Raw genomic sequence first — 20,208 nt, 5'->3', positions numbered from 1 at the left:
TAAATGAAAAATGGTTAAGTGTTGAAAGTGTAAGTACTGTGTGGATTGTGAATTGAGCCATGACGATGACAAGGGTAACCTATGGGGCTCTGTGTTGAAATGGTTACCTGCGGGGCCCGGTGTTGTGACGCTAACATATGATACGTCATGGGAAGTTTCTTTTCGAAGAAGAGAATGGGTCCCATGAGACGGTTATAGTTAGTGTGACGTTAATGTATGATACGTCATGGGAAGTTTCTCTTTGAGGAAGAGAATGGGTCCCATGAGACGGTTATAGTTAGCGTGGGGTAGTGGATGTCCGACCCTAATGTACGATACGTCGTGGGATGACTCGATCCTCCTGTTATGGTCTTAAGTGAGAACATACTCGGTACATAACTTAGATGCGCTCACCTAGGACCCTGGTGCAGAATAAGCAAGAGGAAGGGTGGACCCATGAGACGATTGTAGTTAGTGGATGTGGGAGGAAAGGATCTCGTGGAGATGATCCTTAGATTTCATGTAAGATGATGGATAGTAAAGAAAAAGACGATGTGTTATTATTCTGTACCTTCTGTGTATTATGAACTATTATATCGTTGATTTGCATAATGTGGTATTGGGTTTTAGAATTTCTACTTGGTGAATTATCACTCAGGATACGTTTGTATCTTGGCAAATCGTTTGCTTCGGTGTTCAATTTGCCAGAGTGTGCAGGATTTCACAGTGGAGCAGTTGATACAGGTGGGACCCCCTGGAACGGAGTCTGGGCCAACATTGCTTGGAATTTCGTGTCAAAACTACAGTCGCTCTAGAATTGCTTTTGTTAAATAAATGTACATAGATTTTTGTATTATTTTGAAATTGTAATTTTTGTATAAGATAAATAAGGCCTAATAGTTTGTAAAATTCAGTGTATTTTAGGGTTAATGTTTCCGAAATCTCTTGAGAAATCGGGGCGTTACATTATGTAATCAAAATCGATACTTTAAATTGAATATAATTAACATGTTTCTTGTATGTAATATGTAATATGTGAAGACAATTTCAAGTACTCCAATGTATTATGGTTGTGGCCCTTATGGTATGTAATATTTGCATACTATTAGAAATTGTTTATTGTATTATTGTTGTGGTATGTAACATATCAGTGGTACATTAACATGAAATTGCCAATGGTATTTATTAGTAATGAAGTGTTAAATTTACATATACATATACTTATCCCCTTAATCCCAATTTTTGTTATTTAACATTCCATCCATTCATGATATTGTATATTCTCATTGTATATCAATTGCGTAATTCTTGCATATGGAATTTGGTTGTGTTGCGATGTTGATGACTCTTCGAGGGTTGATGTGCATTTGTTATTCGGATGCTGAGTGCATCACGAATGCGGACGGTAACATAGGAAAATATATGGGTGGTGTATCTAAAGCCATAGTCATCGAAGATGGCATATCGATGTCTCAATAAAAAAAAGTTTGCTTTCGCATGGATATTAGCTACGACGAAAAATCATTCTTTTATAGTATTTCTAGGGACAAGTCCAAGCATTTGCATATGAAAGATGAAAACGATGTATCTATGTTCCAGTTAAATGCTAATGAGGTTGACAATTATGTCGAACAAGAGACATTTGTGAATCATTCGCCTTGCAACATAAGCAATAGGTACATGTGAAATAATCTTGATATATAGAGAGAGATTGTATAATATTGACATGAGTTTTTTTGAGACGCTGCTGACATGTGTTTTGTTGGGTTTCATTGTGTAGGGAGTCGAACATGTTGAGTACCAGTCCCCTCAACTGCTGGTGGAGGAATTTTTTCGTCTAATGAAGCTGCTCTTAGTGTTTGCCATGAAATGCGTATGGTGTTTTACTCCCAAGAGCGAGATGATGGTATCCTAACTGGGAACGAACAACTTTTTGACAACCACAACATATTTAAGAAGGCACTTATTATATTTATTGCATTGAACAAGTTCACATTCAAGTATTTGGACAATAGTCGTGCATATTATCGGTTGGCTTGCGTTGTTGATAGATGTCCGTTGAAACTGAAAGCTAAGTTGCAAGACAGCTCTGAACTTATTAGAGTTAGGGGTGTTATAAAACTGACCGGACTGAAAAATCCCAAAAAAATAGATCAATTGGTTCAATTTTCAGTCGGGGTGGTGGCGAAAATTTCGGTTGGGTCTCGGTTATGTGGAATTACAGACCGATCGGACCGAACTAAATCGAACAGAATCGAAAATACCTAGAACCGAACCGAACCGAAAATACCCTGTACTGAATCGAATAGAATGACTCGACTATATATATTTATATATATTTAAATAATTCGTATTAATCTTGGCCGTTCATTTACTTGTGGTTTAATCTCTACCGTCCACAACTCCACACAAACCCTACCTCATATACCCCCTTCTCTCAATAGGCGCAGATATCTCATTCTCAGTCCCTTGCCTTCTCTCGCCCTACCCCTTCTCTCGCCATGGCTGAAGGCTAATCTCCACAGAATCAATGGCACGAAGCAGAGACTCACGCAGAAATCTCAAATCTTTGATTACTCATTACACACACACTCATAGATCGTGTCTCCTTCCCCTTTTCAGTTCTCTGAAACCCTTCTCTGTTCTCTCTCACAGATCGCGTTAGTCCGCCGACCATATCATCGAGTAAGTCTCTCTCTCTCTGTGCTTGCTCGTATCTCTCTTGCTCTCTCGTACCTGTTCGTAGTGTGCATATAGAGGGTCTCCAACCAATAAATCATTACAAAAATTATTTTGAGAACACAAAAAGTAAAACCCAGAGTATGAAGAAACTTGATTTCTAAATACATCATTTCTCTCAATTTCTGGGCTCACGCAGGATTTCAATCTCAAGCTTTCATCTGCAGCTCCTCAATTTCAATCTCGGTCTCCGCTAACAGCTCCTCGATGACACCGGCCAAATGTCTGACCGTGAGCTTAACTGCCAGCACGAGGTATTCAATCTGCAGGTCCTCGATTTACATACAGCTTAGTTTTTGCATGAGCATAAGGTGATGGACTATGTGTGTGTACCTGAACTCTGCAGCATGATAATACAGTTTAATTAGATTAATGCTTGAAAATCAGATTATGATTATGTTGATTTTAATTTTCATGTGTTTTAGATGGATGATATTGATGATGATGACATTATGGATGATGCTATTGAGTTTGATTTTCCTCAAAATGCTTAAGTAAATGATGATCAAGTGCCTGAAAATAAGGTTGAGTCGAAAAGGTTGTTGGTAATATTAGTAATAAGAGGGCTCCTTATTGGAAGCATTTTAACATTATTATACCAGACGGTCATTGAAAATCTAGGGCTGCATGCAAATGGTGTGGGAAGGATTATGCATGTCATTCAAAGAACAATGATACAAAATTAGTTACTCATCATCTAAAAAATTAGTGTCTCAAATATTTCATGAGTATGAAATTTACGAGTAGTAGGTAAAAACTTCTTAATTTTCAAAAAAAAGAATATAATGGTAAAATAAGTGCAAACCTTGCGTTTGTGATCATTAGTGCTGAGGCATGTAAAAGGGCATTAGCGAAGATGATAATAATTGATGAGTTGCCATTTTATTTGTTGAGGGTGAATGATTCAAACATTTTATAAGTGTCGTTCAACCAATGTGGGACTCTCATGGTAGGATTGTGATGGCCAAACAATGCATGCTCATATATGGGGAGAAGAAAAAAACATTGAAACAAATACTTAAGCGTCAAAGGTTGTGTCTTACAAAGGACACTTGGACTTCGGTCCAAAATTTGAATTACATGTGTCTTATGGGATATTTCATTGATGAGAATTGGAAATATCAAAAGAAAATTCTAAATTTTTGTATTGTTCCTAATCACAAGGGTGATACTCTTGGTAGAATAGTTGAACAATGCTTATTTGGATTGAGGGATTGATAAGTTTCTAACAGTTACGGTTGATAACGCATCATTGAATAATCTTTTGATTGCTTACTTAGAGAAAAAGACCAAATATAGGATGACCACCATTTCAAATCACGAGTTCTTGCATGTGAGATGTTTGGCACATATCTTAAATCTAATCGTACGTGAGGGATTGCAAGAGATTGATGGTCCAATTGGAAGGGTGCGAAATATTGTAAGATATGTGAGGTCTTCCCCTTCTAAAATGACGGAGTTTTGGTCATATGTTGAAAAAGGAGGGCATTACATATAGGCTTAAACCTTGTTTGGATGTGTCTACTCGTTGGAACTATATGTGTTTTATGTTGGAGAGAGCTCTAACTTATTAAAAGGCTTTCGATTGATTATGTGATGACCCGGCCTTCAAATTAAATGTAAGAGAGGCGGAGCTTGATGATGCTGATGCTTTTGAGGGTATGGGTAAGATAATTGAAATTGAGAAGAGAAAGAAAAAGGAAAGGCAGAGGGCAGAACGAAAATGTTGGGCCTCCAACTTAAAGTGATTGGGAAAAGATCAAGTTATACGTAAAGTTTCTTCAATTGTTTTACTCTGCAACTTTGAAATTTTTGGGTTCTTTGTACGTCACTTGCAATATATATATATATTTTGTAGTTGATGAAATGGTGTTGATTCAACAAGATATTATGAAGTTGTGTGCAACCTATTGTAGTGATTTGCATGATTTGACACTTGTTATGAGTTCTAAGTTTGACAAGTGTTGGGGAGATTTTGATAAGATTAATCAACTGTTGATGTTTGCGGTTATTCTTGACCCTTGATGCAAAGTTGGATTCTTTGAATATTTTTTTTGAAATACTTTGGCCTATGATAAGACGTTGGTTGGTAAGTTGACGGATTAGATAACACATGAAATTACCTATTTATTTGGATGGTATATGAAGAATAATGCAAGCTTGAATGTGCATAGCCAAGAGATTTGGGGATCATCGGACAAAGTAGATGTGGATGGACTTGAAATGGATATTGGTAATCATAAATCCTTAAAATCTCAATTTAAGATGCACATGTAAAAAGAAACCAGCATGACAAGCAAATCAGAATTGAAAAAGTATCTTATGGAAGCTAGTGAGGATGATAGTGACAACTTTGATGTATTGCGTTGGTGGAAGTTAAACTCCTCTAAGTATCCAATTGTCTCTCAAATGGCATGAGATGTGCTAGCTATCCCTGTGTCCACAAACGCCTCTGAATCCACTTTTAGCACAGGCAGACATGTGATTGATCCTTGTTGAAGTTTTCTCTCTCCGAAGACCGTGGAGGCTTTTATTTGCACGCAACAATGGATAATAAAACCAACTAAAATCAGTATTAGAGAGCAACCTGATGAGTTGGAGCAATTAGATTCGGGTACTACTCTTACTTTTTTGTTCTTGCTTTCTTTATTTTATGGTTCTTAAATTCCTTTCATGTTGAATGTCTTACTTGTATGTTTTTCTTTGTTTTTTCTTCTATGTTTTTAGTTGTCTTGGAATCAACTGATAAGGACCAAGGAGCTAGGGGTTGCAACTTGGACTGAGGAGTTTTACGATGAGTATACAATCTATTTTTGTTTTCTGCAATTTTTCTTATGAAATTACATAATCTGTTTCAGTTTTCTGAAAATTTTAAGTTGCTTGTCAATTTCAGGTTTTGTACGGGTGTGGTATTGGATGGATGCTACTGAAGCTGTTGGGGGCTTGGAGTTGATGCCAATCAGTGTTTGTTTACTATTTTTTTTTATAAGGTTGGGTAGTAGAACTAAAATGTGATGACTGATGGTGGATCACTTTGATGCATGCTCTAGACTGGACATTCGGTTTTTGAGGTTGATTTGGTTGAACTAGAATGCTGTTTTGATTTAGTAGGGAACAAGAATGCTGTTTTAAACCATCTAGGGGTGGTCTCCTTTGAACTGCTACTATTTTGAACCATCTGGGAACTAGAACTGCTGTTTTGATTGAGTTTGTTGAGTTGATTTAGGAAACTAGAATGCTGCTGGAGCAACTTATGCAATTCCTTGTTATTTGAATACCTTTAACTGCAGGTTTTCAATTAAAAAATTCCCGGTAGTGGAAAATTGCTCTCTTTATATGTTAGAGAAATGCTTCTCTGTATAGGTAGTGGAAAACTACAGGTTTTCAAATCCTTAGTGTGGTTCTCTACATATATTTTTTTAATCGATCTCTGTAATCTGTATATGTCAGAGAAATGGAGAAAATCAAATCCTCAACAAGTGTTTGATAAAAAAAACAGGTGGCCCATTATCAAGTTTTTGAATTGGTGTTTGATAAAAAATAAATAAAAAAAACAGGTGTACAAATGTATTGGACCGAACACCTTCCTGTTTTAATTGGCCCACTTTAAAAAAAAAACAGGTGTATCAAGTTTTTTTTAATTGGCCCACTTTCAAATTTTTATGTTTGGCCCAACTAGGCCCAATTCGGTTGGATCGAAATTTCCCGATCGGACCGAATCCACCCTAAATCAAATTGGACCAATCTTAATAACGGTTGGGATTGGTCCTGGCATTTTAATCCCTAAACAGAGTCGATCTCCAACATTGTTGGACCAAACCAATCGACCTCGAACTGATAACACCCCTAATTTGAGTGATCAAGCTAAATAATGAACATTGCCACACTGCATAAGACACGACTAATTTCAAGGCGAGGATTCGGAAAATAGAGATAGGTATGATTTTCAAGGAGAAAATATATGGGCAACCCGATTTGGTGATTTCCTCCCAAGGAGCATATGCAAGGACTTTGAGTTAGCGTTCCAAACTCAGCTAATTTACTTGCAGGGATGGAGGACTATGGAATGTGCACATCAGCTCATAAGTAGGCCGGCATAAAAGACGTATCACATAGTGTCGTGGATGTATGAACAGCTTACACAATCTATACCAAACACAATGGCAGTTTGGACTTCCAGTGATGATGGCAAGTTCAAACAACTATTTGTCACATATAGTTGTAGATTGTTTGCATTTCAGCCCGTGTCGTATATCGATGCATGTTTCTTGACCGACCCTTATTGAGATAGTTGCGTGTTTGCAATTGCGTATGATTCCAATGACCAGTTGTGGCCCTTTGCATATGTTGTTGTATCATCTGAGAATTACGAAAATTAGTTATGGTCTATGCAAAACTTGAAGCAAATTCTCCACGGTAAATCAACGGTTTTAGGCATGGCAATCGGCCTCACCCCGCCCCTTCCCGTCCCGTCCCGAACGGGGTGGGTTTTTCACCACATTTCGGATTTAGGGTCAGGGTCGGGGTAAAAATTATAAAACCCGACCGGGTTCGGGGTGACATTACCCTGCCCCCAAACTTGCCCCGATATTACCCACCCCGATCTATGTATCTATACATATTTATACACATGGACTTACATTTTTATCCCTGGTAATAAATTAGGAATGGACATTTATGTAGGCTGTGGGCTGAGCATAATTTTAAAATATTTTTACATAGCCCAAGAGAAGCCCAGTACAAGATCAAAAGAGTTGGAAACCCTTAGAGCTCATTGTGAGATTCTCATTGTTGTCGCCATTCTTACTCGTCTCTCTAACGCTCTTAACAGTCAACAACTGTCACGCCTTCGATTTTCAACATAAATATATAAGATTTCCATAAATAAGTCTTTGCCATATTCCGTACGATAACCAAAATAATGTAGGATTCCCAAAATATTACATCTTTGGCTCTAAGGCCCAAATTAACATAAGTATCGAATATCCAAGAGTTAAGGATTACAATATTCCATAATCAAAAGATTTACAATTAGAGTTACAAATACATCTTCCAAAAGAGCTTTACAAAGATGACTAAGTAACTCCTCAATTGTTAACTTTCAAAAATAATTCCACCTCCAAGCATTTCAACCATGTACGCTATTGTCCTATGTTAGTACCTGAAATTGATAGAGGGTTTGAGCTATACTAGCTCAGCAGGAAATTCTAATCTAACACTATACGCAAAAGAAATGCAAGGATGATCATAGGATAAGAACATAAACAAGGACAATTTGGTAATCAGTACTCTTGGCTTAATATCCTCAAAACAACAACTTAACAATCACTGTTTAACTCACACCAGAACCATTCCCACCTTTTATGTGTCCAACACCATCTCATCGTATGTGTCTCGAGCCGAAGCTCCTGCCGGGCTAATTATGGTACCCCGATACCCCCTGCCAAGCGCCCACCTAGAAGGTTAGGCCTTGAGTGTCCAATATGAGCATTAGCTCCTGCCGGGCTAATTATGGGACCCCGATATCCCCTGCCAGGCACCCACCCGTCGATGGGTTCCGAATGTTCTCGTTGTGTCGGTAAGTGTCCAAGAATCTCGTACTCATATAATGTGTCATTTCAATTCAATCAAAGTCCATATGGAAATCAACATCCAATTATACCAAACAAGGGGCGAGGGATGCAAAGATACTCCACGAACTCAATGGATATGATTTATCATGTTATGGGATGATTTGGTGATGTTTAGAACAAGTTAGAAGTAACCAGGGGTCAAAACAACGAAGTTTAAGACAAGACAACAAAAACTGACCTTAGGCACTGTTGTATAGATATTGGCCAAATCAGTATCGATATAACAATGCCTAAAAACGTTCCAGAGATTATTGTATTAATACTAATTAAATCAGTATCGATACAACAGTAACTAAATTCATTCCAGAGATTCTTGTATCGATACTGAGCAGAGCAGTATCGATACAAATGGGTGTTGGAGCAGATTTTCTGCAAAATTCGACGATTTCAACGACAACAACAACAACAACAACAACAAAGGACACGATTTAAGGCTAGAAAACACTTCAATTACATATATTGAGAGGTAGAATCCCTACCTCAAGGCCGAAGAACGAAACCCACAAAAATACGAGCCCTAGCTTTCCAAAATTGAAACCGAGAGCGATACGACTCCACCGAGCTCCAACCGGCGAAATACGGACCACAATACGCGTATAGGGTAAAGGATTGAAGGTTGTTTTGAGTTATTTTGGTGAAATTTGGAGAGAGATCGAGCAAGCGAGAGGGAGAGAGACCAGAGATAGAGAGAGAGCAGGTGAGGGAGATGAGAGGGAAAATGATTCCATGCTCTCTCACCATCCTATATATATACTCTTATATATAATAATTACACATGCACCCCTCAATTAACCATCTTATCACATTAGTCCCAAATCACATAAACACACTTATTTCATATTTCTTTCTCGATAATCAAACATTTATAAAACATTAACTTTGATAAATAAATATGGGTCTCTACAACAACTCAACTTGTGCGGTGATTCAAACCATTGTCAAGCCTCCTGACTCAGTTGGCTCTTGCAATTCAGACCACCCAAAGGCTAAATCTGTACATAGAGAGAGAAGAATAAGATGAAAACATTAATCTCTCTCTTTCTCTCCCCTGTTTTTTTCGATGTTGATGTTGTTTGTGGTTTTTTCTTTGCAAATGGATGAACTTGTTTAGTTTTTTCTTATTATGCTGAGAAAATTTGGGATTGAACTTGTTGTAAGATTATTTTTCTCACATGATTTCTTTCATTTTTGCATTCTTCCTTCTGATTGAGAATTGAGGAAAAAAAAATATAAGAACGGGCGGGGCGGGTAAACCCAATACCCGATAGGGGTGGGAACGGGAAACTTTCCATTACGCGGTCGGGTTTCGGGACGAGGTCGGGGGAATTCGGAAATTTTAGGGTCGGGGTACATCAAAACCTGTCCTGCCCCGTTGCCATTCCTATTGGTGTTTTATAACATATTGATGCCCCAACATTAAGAAAAGACATTAGAAAAGTCTATAAAAAAATTGCATAACACTGGCCATATTATATATTGCCACATCGTATCAAAGCTTGTTTGGATCAACTATGTCATCCAACACGTCAAAATTAGCCAATTTTTTCTAATTCAGCAAATTATCCTATAATGAGATGAAATCATACTTCAAATAACACTCAATTGAACTTAATTAACAAGTAGTAATAAATTAGAAAGTAAGGCATGTTTTAAAATAGGGTAAATTTCACTGACCTCCCCTCAGGTTTCTGACAAAGACAGAAACCTCCCTTCACGTTTTTTAAATTGCACTGTCCTCCCCTCTGCTTCTATTGTCTGTTGCACTTTTACCCCAACCGTTTGGTTGACGTTACGGAAAGTAACTAACGGTGATGAGGTCAGCATATATGGAATATATAAACTGAAGATTGAAAAATTAAGTGTTCCAAATTTCAATTTGTTTGAATGGGTGAGAAGATTTTATTTTTTTTATCATTTAATTCTAAAGGGTCATAATTAAATTTTGACTATAGGACGCTCGTTGATTAGCCCTAAAAAAGTCGTAGAATCAAATATCTCTTAGGACTAACCAACGAGAGCCCTAGAGCCAAAATTTAATTATGACCCTTTAGGATTAAATAATCAAAAAAATAAAATCTTCTCACCCATTCAAACGGATTGAAATTTGGAACACTTAATTTTTCAACCTTTAGTTTATATATTAAAAAATATGGTTAAAAAATTAAGTGCTCCAAATTTCAATCCGTTTGAATCGATAGAAAGATTTTATTTTTCTGATCATTTTATCCAAAATGGTCATAGTTAAATTTTGACTTTAGGACTTTCGTTGATTAGCTCTAAGAAAGTCGTACAACCAAATATTTTAGGACTAACCAACGAGAGTCCTAGAGTCAAAGTTTAACTATGACCATTTTGGATAAAATGATCAGAAAACTTAAATCTTTCTATCGGTTCCAACTGATTGAAATTTGGAGCACTTAATTTTTTAACCATTTTTTTAATATATAAACTGCAGGTTAAAAAATTAAATGTTCCAAATTTCAATCCGTTTGAATGAGTGAGAAGATTTTATTTTTCTGATCATTTAATTCTAAAGGGTCATAATTAAATTTTGACTCTAGGACTCTCGTTGGTTAGTCCTAAGATATTTGATTGTCCGGCTTTCTTAGGGCTAATCAACGAGAGTCCTAGATTCAAAATTTAATTATGACCATTTAGGAAAAAATGATCAGAAAAATAAAATCTTTCTATCGGTTCAAACGAATTGAAATTTGGATCACTTAATTTTTTAACCATATTTTTTAATATATAAACTAAAGGTTGAAAAATTAAGTGTTCCAAATTTCAATCCGTTTGAATGGGTGAGAAGATTTTATTTTTCTGATCATTTAATTCTAAAGGGTCATAATTAAATTTTGACTCTATGGCTCTCGTTGGTTTGTCCTAAGAGATATTTGATTCTACGACTTTCTTAGGGCTAATCAACGAGAGTTCTATAATCAAAATTTAATTACGACCCTTTAGAATTAAATGATAAAAAAAATAAAATCTTCTCGCCCATTCAAATGGATTGAAATTTGGAACGAGAGGAGGGTGTGTGGAGAGAAGAACGTGTGTCAGTGGATTTAATGCGTCAATGGGGCTAGACTTGCTGACTGACAATTTACCCAGAAGGCAAATTTTTATTGGTGGGAAGTACCACCAAGCAAAGTAGACGTGTTGCCCTTGGGGCAACCAATAATTTCTCAGTCCTTTTTAGCTTTTTCTCTTTTACTTATTTATTTTATTCATTACAAGTACGTGGGCATAAAAGTAAAATCAGGTTTCCCGTTAACAGGCGTTACCCAACAAGAGGCAGAGGGGAGGACAGTGCAATTTCAGGAATGTGGGGGAGGTTTCTGTCTTTGTCAGAAACCTGAGGGGAGGTCAGTGAAATTTACCCTTTAAAATATCACGAAATGGCAATCCAATGGTATTTTTTTGCCCTTTCCTTACGAGAGACCCGGGGTTCGAGCCATGTAACCTGCTTGGAAAAAAGAATAAAAAAAAAAACACCCCCGTCCCCAGCCCTGTAACTATAAATTGAGAAATTGCTAGTCAAATACTAGCAGGTAGGTACTAGTAATTGTGGATTTCTCCCACTGTATGCAGAAGTATACTGTGGGCATGCCCGCCTTATCCTAAACGCCACCCCCAGCCTAAGAAAAACCCAACCCTCCTCCTCTGAAACTTCCATTTCCATACAGATAAACAGCCATGCTAACTACCACCACCTTTCCAATTACCTATCCTGCTACATTTTCATCTTCTTCAACAACTTCAATTACTTCTACCACTACTACTACTACTTGTCCATCAACCCTAGGCAGGACTAGGACTAGAACCCTAACGACCACCCTTAGAGCATCAGCAGCAACAAGAACCAACCTTCTTCGAGTGCACGCATCGCAATCTTCCTCTCCAATGATCGAGAAGGAGAGGCCTGAAACCAACCGCCCCCTCACATTCCTCCGCGAATCCGACGGCCAGTCTCCGGCCTCCGATTTGGGCAACAATTCTGTCCGGGCCCGGTTCGAGACGATGATAAGAGAGGCGCAGGACGCCGTTTGCGCCGCCATCGAGGCCGTGGACGGAGGGGGAAAGTTCAAGGAGGATGTCTGGTCAAGGCCGGGCGGCGGCGGCGGGATTAGTAGGGTTCTGCAGGACGGTGCCGTTTGGGAGAAGGCTGGGGTGAATGTGTCTGTGGTTTACGGAGTTATGCCGCCTGAAGCTTATAGGGCTGCCAAGCCGGCAGGTTCGGAGGAGAAACCCGGCCCTGTTCCGTTTTTTGCCGCGGGGATCAGCTCGGTAATTGTCTCCATCGATTACTTTGTTGTCCTTGAATTTATATGCGTATACATTTTAGTTTCATGAAAATTTCATTTGGGTTCTTATGTTGAGTTAAGGCAGTGTATGGTTGAGTGAAATGAAGATGGAATGAAACGGTCATTCACTTGGGATAATGATTCTTATCATCTGATGACTTAAAAACGATAGGATGTACATTTCGTTTGGAATGATTGTTCCACGTTTCCACCAATCTAGATAAACAGCAAGTACATTGGGAGGCCAAAGAGTTACCATTCTCATCCCTTTTACCACTGTCTTGCCAGCGAACGATATAGTAGTACCTAATTGTTTCAAGTCCATCCTCTCCCTTCAGGGACATCTGATAAAAAAAAAATTAATGGATTTTCTCAATTTTAGATTTCACAGTTCACAGATTGAACACAATACAAACTATAATTTTTTAATCCCCTCCCCCCTTTTTTTTATTATGTTACATCATTTTTTAATCCTTGTACCTATGTAATTGGTATTTACCTTTTTAGTATATTCTCACTCTTGTTTTTTCAGGTCTTACATCCAAAGAACCCTTTTGCCCCGACGTTGCATTTCAATTATCGGTATTTTGAGACTGATGCTCCAAAAGGTACTCATGCACTTAATTCTTTCAAATTTGTGTTGTTTTACTAGTTCATTTGCTTTTTTATCCATTGACATACATGGATGCATGGTGATATACCATTGACTATCCACAGTAAATATTGAGGCTTTCTGAGAGTTGGACATTGACTGTAGGGTTGTAATTCTTGTTGACCGTTTGCAGTTTTTATTAGGTCTAGTATTTCGAGTTGGTCAAACTTCTGTAGTTTTTTAGACTCTGAATCATAGTCCTAAGACTCTCAAATCAATTTAGGAGAGCCTTGCAGTCTTTGGATTGAGACATATTTCCTCTATCCTGTGGAGAGTTGAGTTTTGGAGACCTTGTGGCTCTGTTATCAACATCATTTGATTCATGACACGACACATGATTTCATTTGATCACTGAGCAATTACTTCTCATCTTGGATTGAATTGATGAAAGCAAGAATCACATTGGAATCACCGAAATTGCGATGTGGATCATGCACCACTTGTTTCAGTACACCAATCTAAGGATTGATCCATATGTTCCTACTTAATAATGGTTGTTTAGGAGGTTTCGAATTAATATGCAGTGTGGTTTGTATTATTGGCCATGTGAAGTGAACACAAAATATTGAGAAATTAGTTCTTCGCGGACTCTCAGGGCTTGATCTTCAGCGTCATCCTAGTATCTTTCATACATGCCTTTTTACATGTAATTCGCTTTACAAGACTCCTGTATATAGATGTCCTCCCGTGGTTGAAATAAACCTAGAAAATATATATAAAATGGCAAAAACCAAGAAGTGGTGGCTAGACTTATGGTGGAGATTATTTGGTTGTCCACTCACTCATGTGTACATAACAAATTGTAAAATTTTGTTTTGACCCCTTTGAATGAAGATTAAAGAGAAGGATTGAAGAATTTTGGGGTTTTAGTCGTTGGATGGGATGATAGCTTGATGCACATTGTTGATCATATTTTCTAAGGAAATTGATTTTGGCACTCCAGTTTTAGCCACTAGCACTCCACTTTGTGTCTTGATCATGTGATATTGCAAAACAAAAAGTGGAGTGCCATAGGATAAAAATGGAGTGCCAAAATCACATTCCATTTTTTAATAGCTTAAGCTTCTGGGACAATTGACAACTTAACGTGGTATGAAAGCCTTGGTTTTGGGAGGTCTTGGGTTCAATTCTAATCTCTATCTTTGCATTTTTTGCATTATGCTTTCGCTCTATGTAAGGTTTTCTGCATTTTCACGTTCATGACAGGATTGTACTTTTTTTTTGGTCGAAGCTCAAACCGATCAAGATCAAGAGGAAAAAGTCCATATACAACTTCTACAAAAGAGAGAGCCAAAAAAACTAAATAACTATGAAAACATATAAAAAAAACACCCCAAATCTCAATCTCATAGTTCCCGATCAAATTTGTATGATCCGAACTGTTCAATGTGTGCAGAATGTGATTTTAAGGGTGTCTTTCAAGAAATTAGCAAAAAATATGACCGGGAAGTGCTTGTTGTGAGCAGTTTTTAATTAAATCGTTCATCAAATTTGAGCTAAAAACTGCTCAGATCAAGCCTTTCCCGATCAATTTTTTTTTGCTGATTTCTCGCGGGTACCCTTGAAATCACGTTCTGATCACATTGAACGGCTCGAATCATCCAAATTTGATTGGGAACTATGAGATGCTTTTTTAGATGTTTTTATAGGTGTCTCCAAAACCGCCTTGAACTAATCCCCAAAATAATTAGGGGAGAAATTTTCCTTTACTAATTTTCCAAGTAGCAGCAAATAACTTTTTTTTGTCCCAACTTTTGCTTGTATGTGAAGTTAGTCTCTTTGTAATATCGGGTACATGGACTAGTGTCTAAGTAAGGAATCCTGTGTCATGGATTTTAGGAAAGAAGGGCAGCCTCATGGCTATTAGTATATTAGGTCCTTGGAAGGTTTTGAGCAAGATGAATGATACTGCTTATCAAGTGCAGCTGCCAGCTAACTTGGATATTTTTGATGTGAACCCCTTGTGATAACACTCATTGTAATCAGTTTTGCAGAGTTATAAAATATAAATTAGAGCCTTAGCTTGATCCTTTTCTACTCAAATCCTTATTTTCCAGAAAATTAGTAATTTAGGGATTTACTTCTCTCTCTCTCTCTCTCTCTCTCTCTCTCTCTCTCTCTCTCTCTCTCTCTCTCTCTCCAATTTTGATTGTGCTTTGCGATTTTTTCATGACTTTAAGCTGAGGTCTGGCTAGCCCCATTATAATTACTAATCAACGTTTTCAAGAACATTAACAAACATAGTTATTGTAGATGCCATATAGTCCCAATACATCAACACAGTCATGTAATTCTTTTATTCACCCATTTTAGGCTGGCCGATTGACAGTCCCACTCAGGCTGTGACATTGAAATTTAAATTCATGTCTATATTTTAAGTCATTTTGTGCCTTGCAAAATGCAGCACTATGAGTTGCACAGTGTTTATTATTCATTTCAATGATTGCAGATACTCCAGGAGCACCAAGACAATGGTGGTTTGGTGGAGGTACTGATCTGACACCTGCATACATCTTTGAGGAGGACGTCCAGCACTTCCATTCGGTACTATAAGAATGCATCAAAATCTTGAATTCTGTTTTTTGGCATTAAAGCTAAGGGCCTTAGTACAAAATTCCCATTGTCAGATGGCAATGCAGTTTTCTTACCAATGAACAGAAGCCCAATAGCGTATTTAGAATTCAAAGTGTTTTTTTTTTTTTGATAGGCAAGAATTCAAAGTGTTAAAGAGTCACTCTGAGAACTCTTACAAGTTAGCCTGTGGAGGAATTGCAACTGAAGTTGTTGCTTACATTCTCAAGTTGTGGTTTTACATTCATATCTAACACATAAGAATTGCCAACATTGATTTCCGTCATTTTGCACTCGAATAGTTTTGGCAGCAGATTTCTTTTGTTCTTTACTAGTGCACGAATGTTGGCCTAGGAGTATTTATCGAAACAAACTGAAGGGTTAGGTTCACATTATCCTTCTCATGTAGGTGCAAAAACGAGCTTGTGACAAATTTGACTCTAGCTTCTATCCTCGGTTCAAGAAATGGTGTGATGATTACTTCTACATCAAGGTGTGTTCTTAATAAATGTCTTTTGTGACCCGGTGCTTCTGTATTAGAATAAGTGTATTCCATTTTCTCATTTGGAGAACGAACTTACTAGAGAGGGCTTGCATGCGACTTGGATATAATTCTACTTCTATGTTTGAACCTTTTGTTGTGTGTTATTTTGGTTTCCTCTTAAATTAGAGAACTCCTTATAGACAAATCCAACTCGTTAGATTCACTTAAGTAACCGTTCTATATTTAATTAATCTTTCTTACGTAACACTTCTTTTATATTGTCTGTGTATACCCAATTAGATAAAGGGTCATTATTTAATTCAACATTGCAAACCATTCCAATTTTTGAAGAGTGGTGATGGGATTCTGGTTGAAATTACTTGGGAAAAGATTTGAAGGATTAAAAGAAGATTTGCAGGATTTGTAAAGAATTAGAAATTCAAATTTTGAATTGTTCAATATTTCGTATACAATTGATCATGTTGAAATGTTATCATAATCATTTGGCCATAAACATGTTGACACCAGACAACACATGAAATTTGTTAGAATGATATATACAACGCGTACTCACAGTCGTCATCCAATGTTTTATCTAATCGTAATATAGTTTATCTTGATGATGTATAACAGTATAACACCAAAAGTGAGATATCAGATATGGTACATGCGAGTACTGGTACGTACACTAACAATGATAAAAATGGTACATTAACCTGTATGGGATTGGCAACTTTGGTAGAGTAGGCGTTCTTCAAATTGGTTGCCAGTATGTGCATTCTTTGCAGGTTAGAGTAAGTTCTCCTCTTCTTGAAAGAAGAAAAAAAGATGGAGCCTGGAGTAAAATATGCAATCACCAACTTATTTTAGTCTGACTATGAAATGTGAATATATCTCAAGTCACACTTTAAAAGGGATTTGCATGTGTAGATTGGTGTTTTTAGCAGCGCTGTCACAAGGAGTCTGTCTGATACTAAATCTAACTTTTACTAGGTTTTGGATCGTTGTTGTTGACAATTACGTAGGTGATATTAAGGATAACAGTTTCTCCTGTAGTGGAGAAAGGCTGTCTTAAATTTGTTGTATGGCTTATGTGGACACCTTATTGTACTTGACTGAGACTTGAAGTTAAGGTTTTCAGAGTTAAATCCATATTTTAGCTTTAAGTTGACTGTTTGCATTATATGCAGCACCGGGGTGAGAGACGAGGGCTTGGAGGAATATTTTTTGATGATCTTAATGACTGTGACCAGGAGATGCTGCTTTCTTTTGCCACTGGTAATTGTTTAAGGTGTCTGTTTGAAGTTTAAAAAAACAAAAAACTCTCTTTTGATGAAATTGTTGTTTTCAAATGCATCTTTGTGGATGCCTGATTCTTCTTTTGAAATAAACCTGTGAGGGTTACTTTTTTGTCACATGGATCTGCCATTCTGAGGAGAACACCTTTGTTGACACGCTACGAGACCGGTGTGGGTATTGGGTATTGGACATGTACAAGGAGAGATTTTTCCATGCTCCTCCCTCTCACAAAAGTGTGTGGGGTCCACACACTTGGAAGTGAAGCCCAAACACTTTTGTGAGAGTGAGGAGCATTGCTCCTGGAGCACAAAATAATTATGCATGTACAAGACATAATATTTTAAAGCTGGACATGGGTTTTGATGCATTTATCTCCTGCCGGCTTTGTTGGCTATTGTAACACACATATGGTATTTCTCTTTTTGGGTTGGGCAATTATGGCATGCACTTAGTGTTGTAATGTACTCGTACTATTTTTTTGGGCGGAGTTGAATAAGGAAAGTTTAATAAGGTGTACTACTTATTAAAGAGTATGGACTTTGGAGCCTTAATTAACTTAACCATGTTTTTGGTACAACATTTCATAAAAACAGACATTCTTGGTGAACATTTCAACTCATGTTTGTATGAATTAATATATTGCTAAATTATTGCTTAGTTTATCCCTGTACCCTTATCCAAATTTGGGGACCTATCAGTTAGTGTGTTGTCCATTTATATGTTTGACTTGTCCTTGGACATACACCAACACCCAAGCCATGTACAGAAGTCAGTTTTGTTTTTACCTGGATATGGAAAGCCTTCTTGTAATGTACTTATTTTTTGTTGGGTGATATCTGCAGAATGTGCAAACTCTGTGGTTCCTGCATACATACCCATAATAGAGAAGAGAAAAGATTTGCCTTTCACTGATCAGCACAAGGCATGGCAGCAATTACGAAGGGGGCGCTATGTAGAATTTAACTTGGTATCATACCTCAAAACTAGCTCTGCAAATTCCCATACATATACATTTTATAACTTTATAATGTGGGTTGGTTTTCCTTCTTTTTTCCCTTGCTTTTGAAAAGGTCTATGACCGGGGGACAACATTTGGTCTCAAGACGGGAGGCAGAATCGAGAGTATTCTTGTTTCTCTTCCGCTGACTGCCCGGTGGGAGTATGACCATGTAAGCTTTTATTATTCAACGTTATCTGGTTAACATGAGAATAGTTGAACTCCAGATGTAACAAAAAGATGAAAGTTATTGTGGTGTTCTAATGAAAGGATTCGATGTCTTGTGTGCAGAAACCAGAAAAGGGTAGTGAAGAATGGAAACTACTGGATGCTTGCATCAATCCGAGGGAATGGGTCCAGTGATTTTAGCAGTTTTCAGAAAAATTTCCTCGCACGGTGTTATTTCGTTGTATTTTCACTTCCTCCTTTTCTTTTTTCTCCCTACCTTTTCCCTTCCTTGTCTGCGCTGTTTATTAAGCACCATTTTTTGTAAGTTGTTTTCATCTGAGGCAATCTATTTATAGGTGACAGAGCTTAGCAGCGAATTCTGGGCTTTTAGAGATGGCTTGGTTAACCGTTTCTTACAGGATATGTAGATTGAAATGATGCTAAAATCGTAGTGCTGCTTGAGCAAAGTTTCAAGAAATTACTATCATTTATGTGAACGTCATCTGTGTTCATCGGATATAATTTAATCTGAGATCGTAGGTTATTAATGGAAAGGACTGCGATTAAAGTTGTGCTTCTTGAAGCAAACGACTGTACATACCTCCTGGTTATCAAAGGCCGCAAATCCAACAGTTCACGAGGGACTTTGGAGTTTATCAAGGGGTTAGGGGTTGTATATCAAGAACTATGCACTTCAAGTTTCTTCCCTTTTCTTATGACTCAGATTGTTTGGCCTACGGATGCCTCAACTAAATCTTCGGAATCAATTCCACCATCCACTAATACAGGGCCTGATTAAAGTCGGGAGGCAAGACTTTATAGCCTCAACTAAATCTTCGGAATCAATTCCACCATCCACTAATACAGGGCTTGATTAAAGTCGGGAGGCAAGAGTTTATAGTGCAAAGAAGATTTTGAATCCGAGACCTAGGGACAAGTTGAAGCTTCTTACAAGTAAACTCTGTTTTGAATAGATTTTAGGTTAACTATTGTCTGGAATTTAAAGGTGAAAATTTTTATTTGCCTCTTCCTAGTTGTCATTGGAAAGAAACGCTGAAATAAGAACGAGATTATCCGAGGAGGTTGATTGTATGACAAAGTCATTTTTTGTTCAATGAAATTAATTTCAATTCTTTTTATGTATTTCATGTTTGCATTACAGATTTCAATTATGGGTCATGCAACGAATCATGCAAGTTTGCAATTTGCATGATTAAGATAGGTTATGCAGTAACGCGAAGCGTGCTATTAGACATTTCGTTTCGTGCATAAATACATATCGTACTAGTAAAAATGGTTCTTGCTATGCAATAATCTATACCGATTGACAAATTGTCAATATTTTCTTGACGATTATTGATAGTGATTGGCAAGCTTTAGCA

General features: G+C 37.4%; 1 protein-coding gene across 1 annotated transcript; it reads left to right on the top strand.

Moving 5' to 3' along the window:
* Positions 1-11,905: 11,905 nt before the first annotated feature.
* LOC131316346 (coproporphyrinogen-III oxidase 1, chloroplastic) lies at positions 11,906-19,323 on the top strand. Its single transcript, XM_058345676.1, has 8 exons — positions 11,906-12,638; positions 13,188-13,263; positions 15,757-15,851; positions 16,288-16,371; positions 17,553-17,640; positions 18,504-18,628; positions 18,732-18,830; positions 18,950-19,323. The coding sequence occupies exons 1-8, from the start codon at positions 12,048-12,050 to the stop codon at positions 19,019-19,021; spliced, it is 1,230 nt and encodes a 409-aa protein (XP_058201659.1). The 5' UTR covers positions 11,906-12,047; the 3' UTR covers positions 19,022-19,323.
* The last annotated feature ends 885 nt before the right edge of the window (positions 19,324-20,208 follow it).

This window comes from Rhododendron vialii, chromosome 2a (assembly GCF_030253575.1).
Source record: "Rhododendron vialii isolate Sample 1 chromosome 2a, ASM3025357v1".
NCBI classification, from domain to species: Eukaryota; Viridiplantae; Streptophyta; class Magnoliopsida; order Ericales; family Ericaceae; genus Rhododendron; species Rhododendron vialii.
The sequence above is the reverse complement of the archived record's forward strand: the minus strand, read 5'-3'. Positions and strand labels throughout refer to the sequence as shown.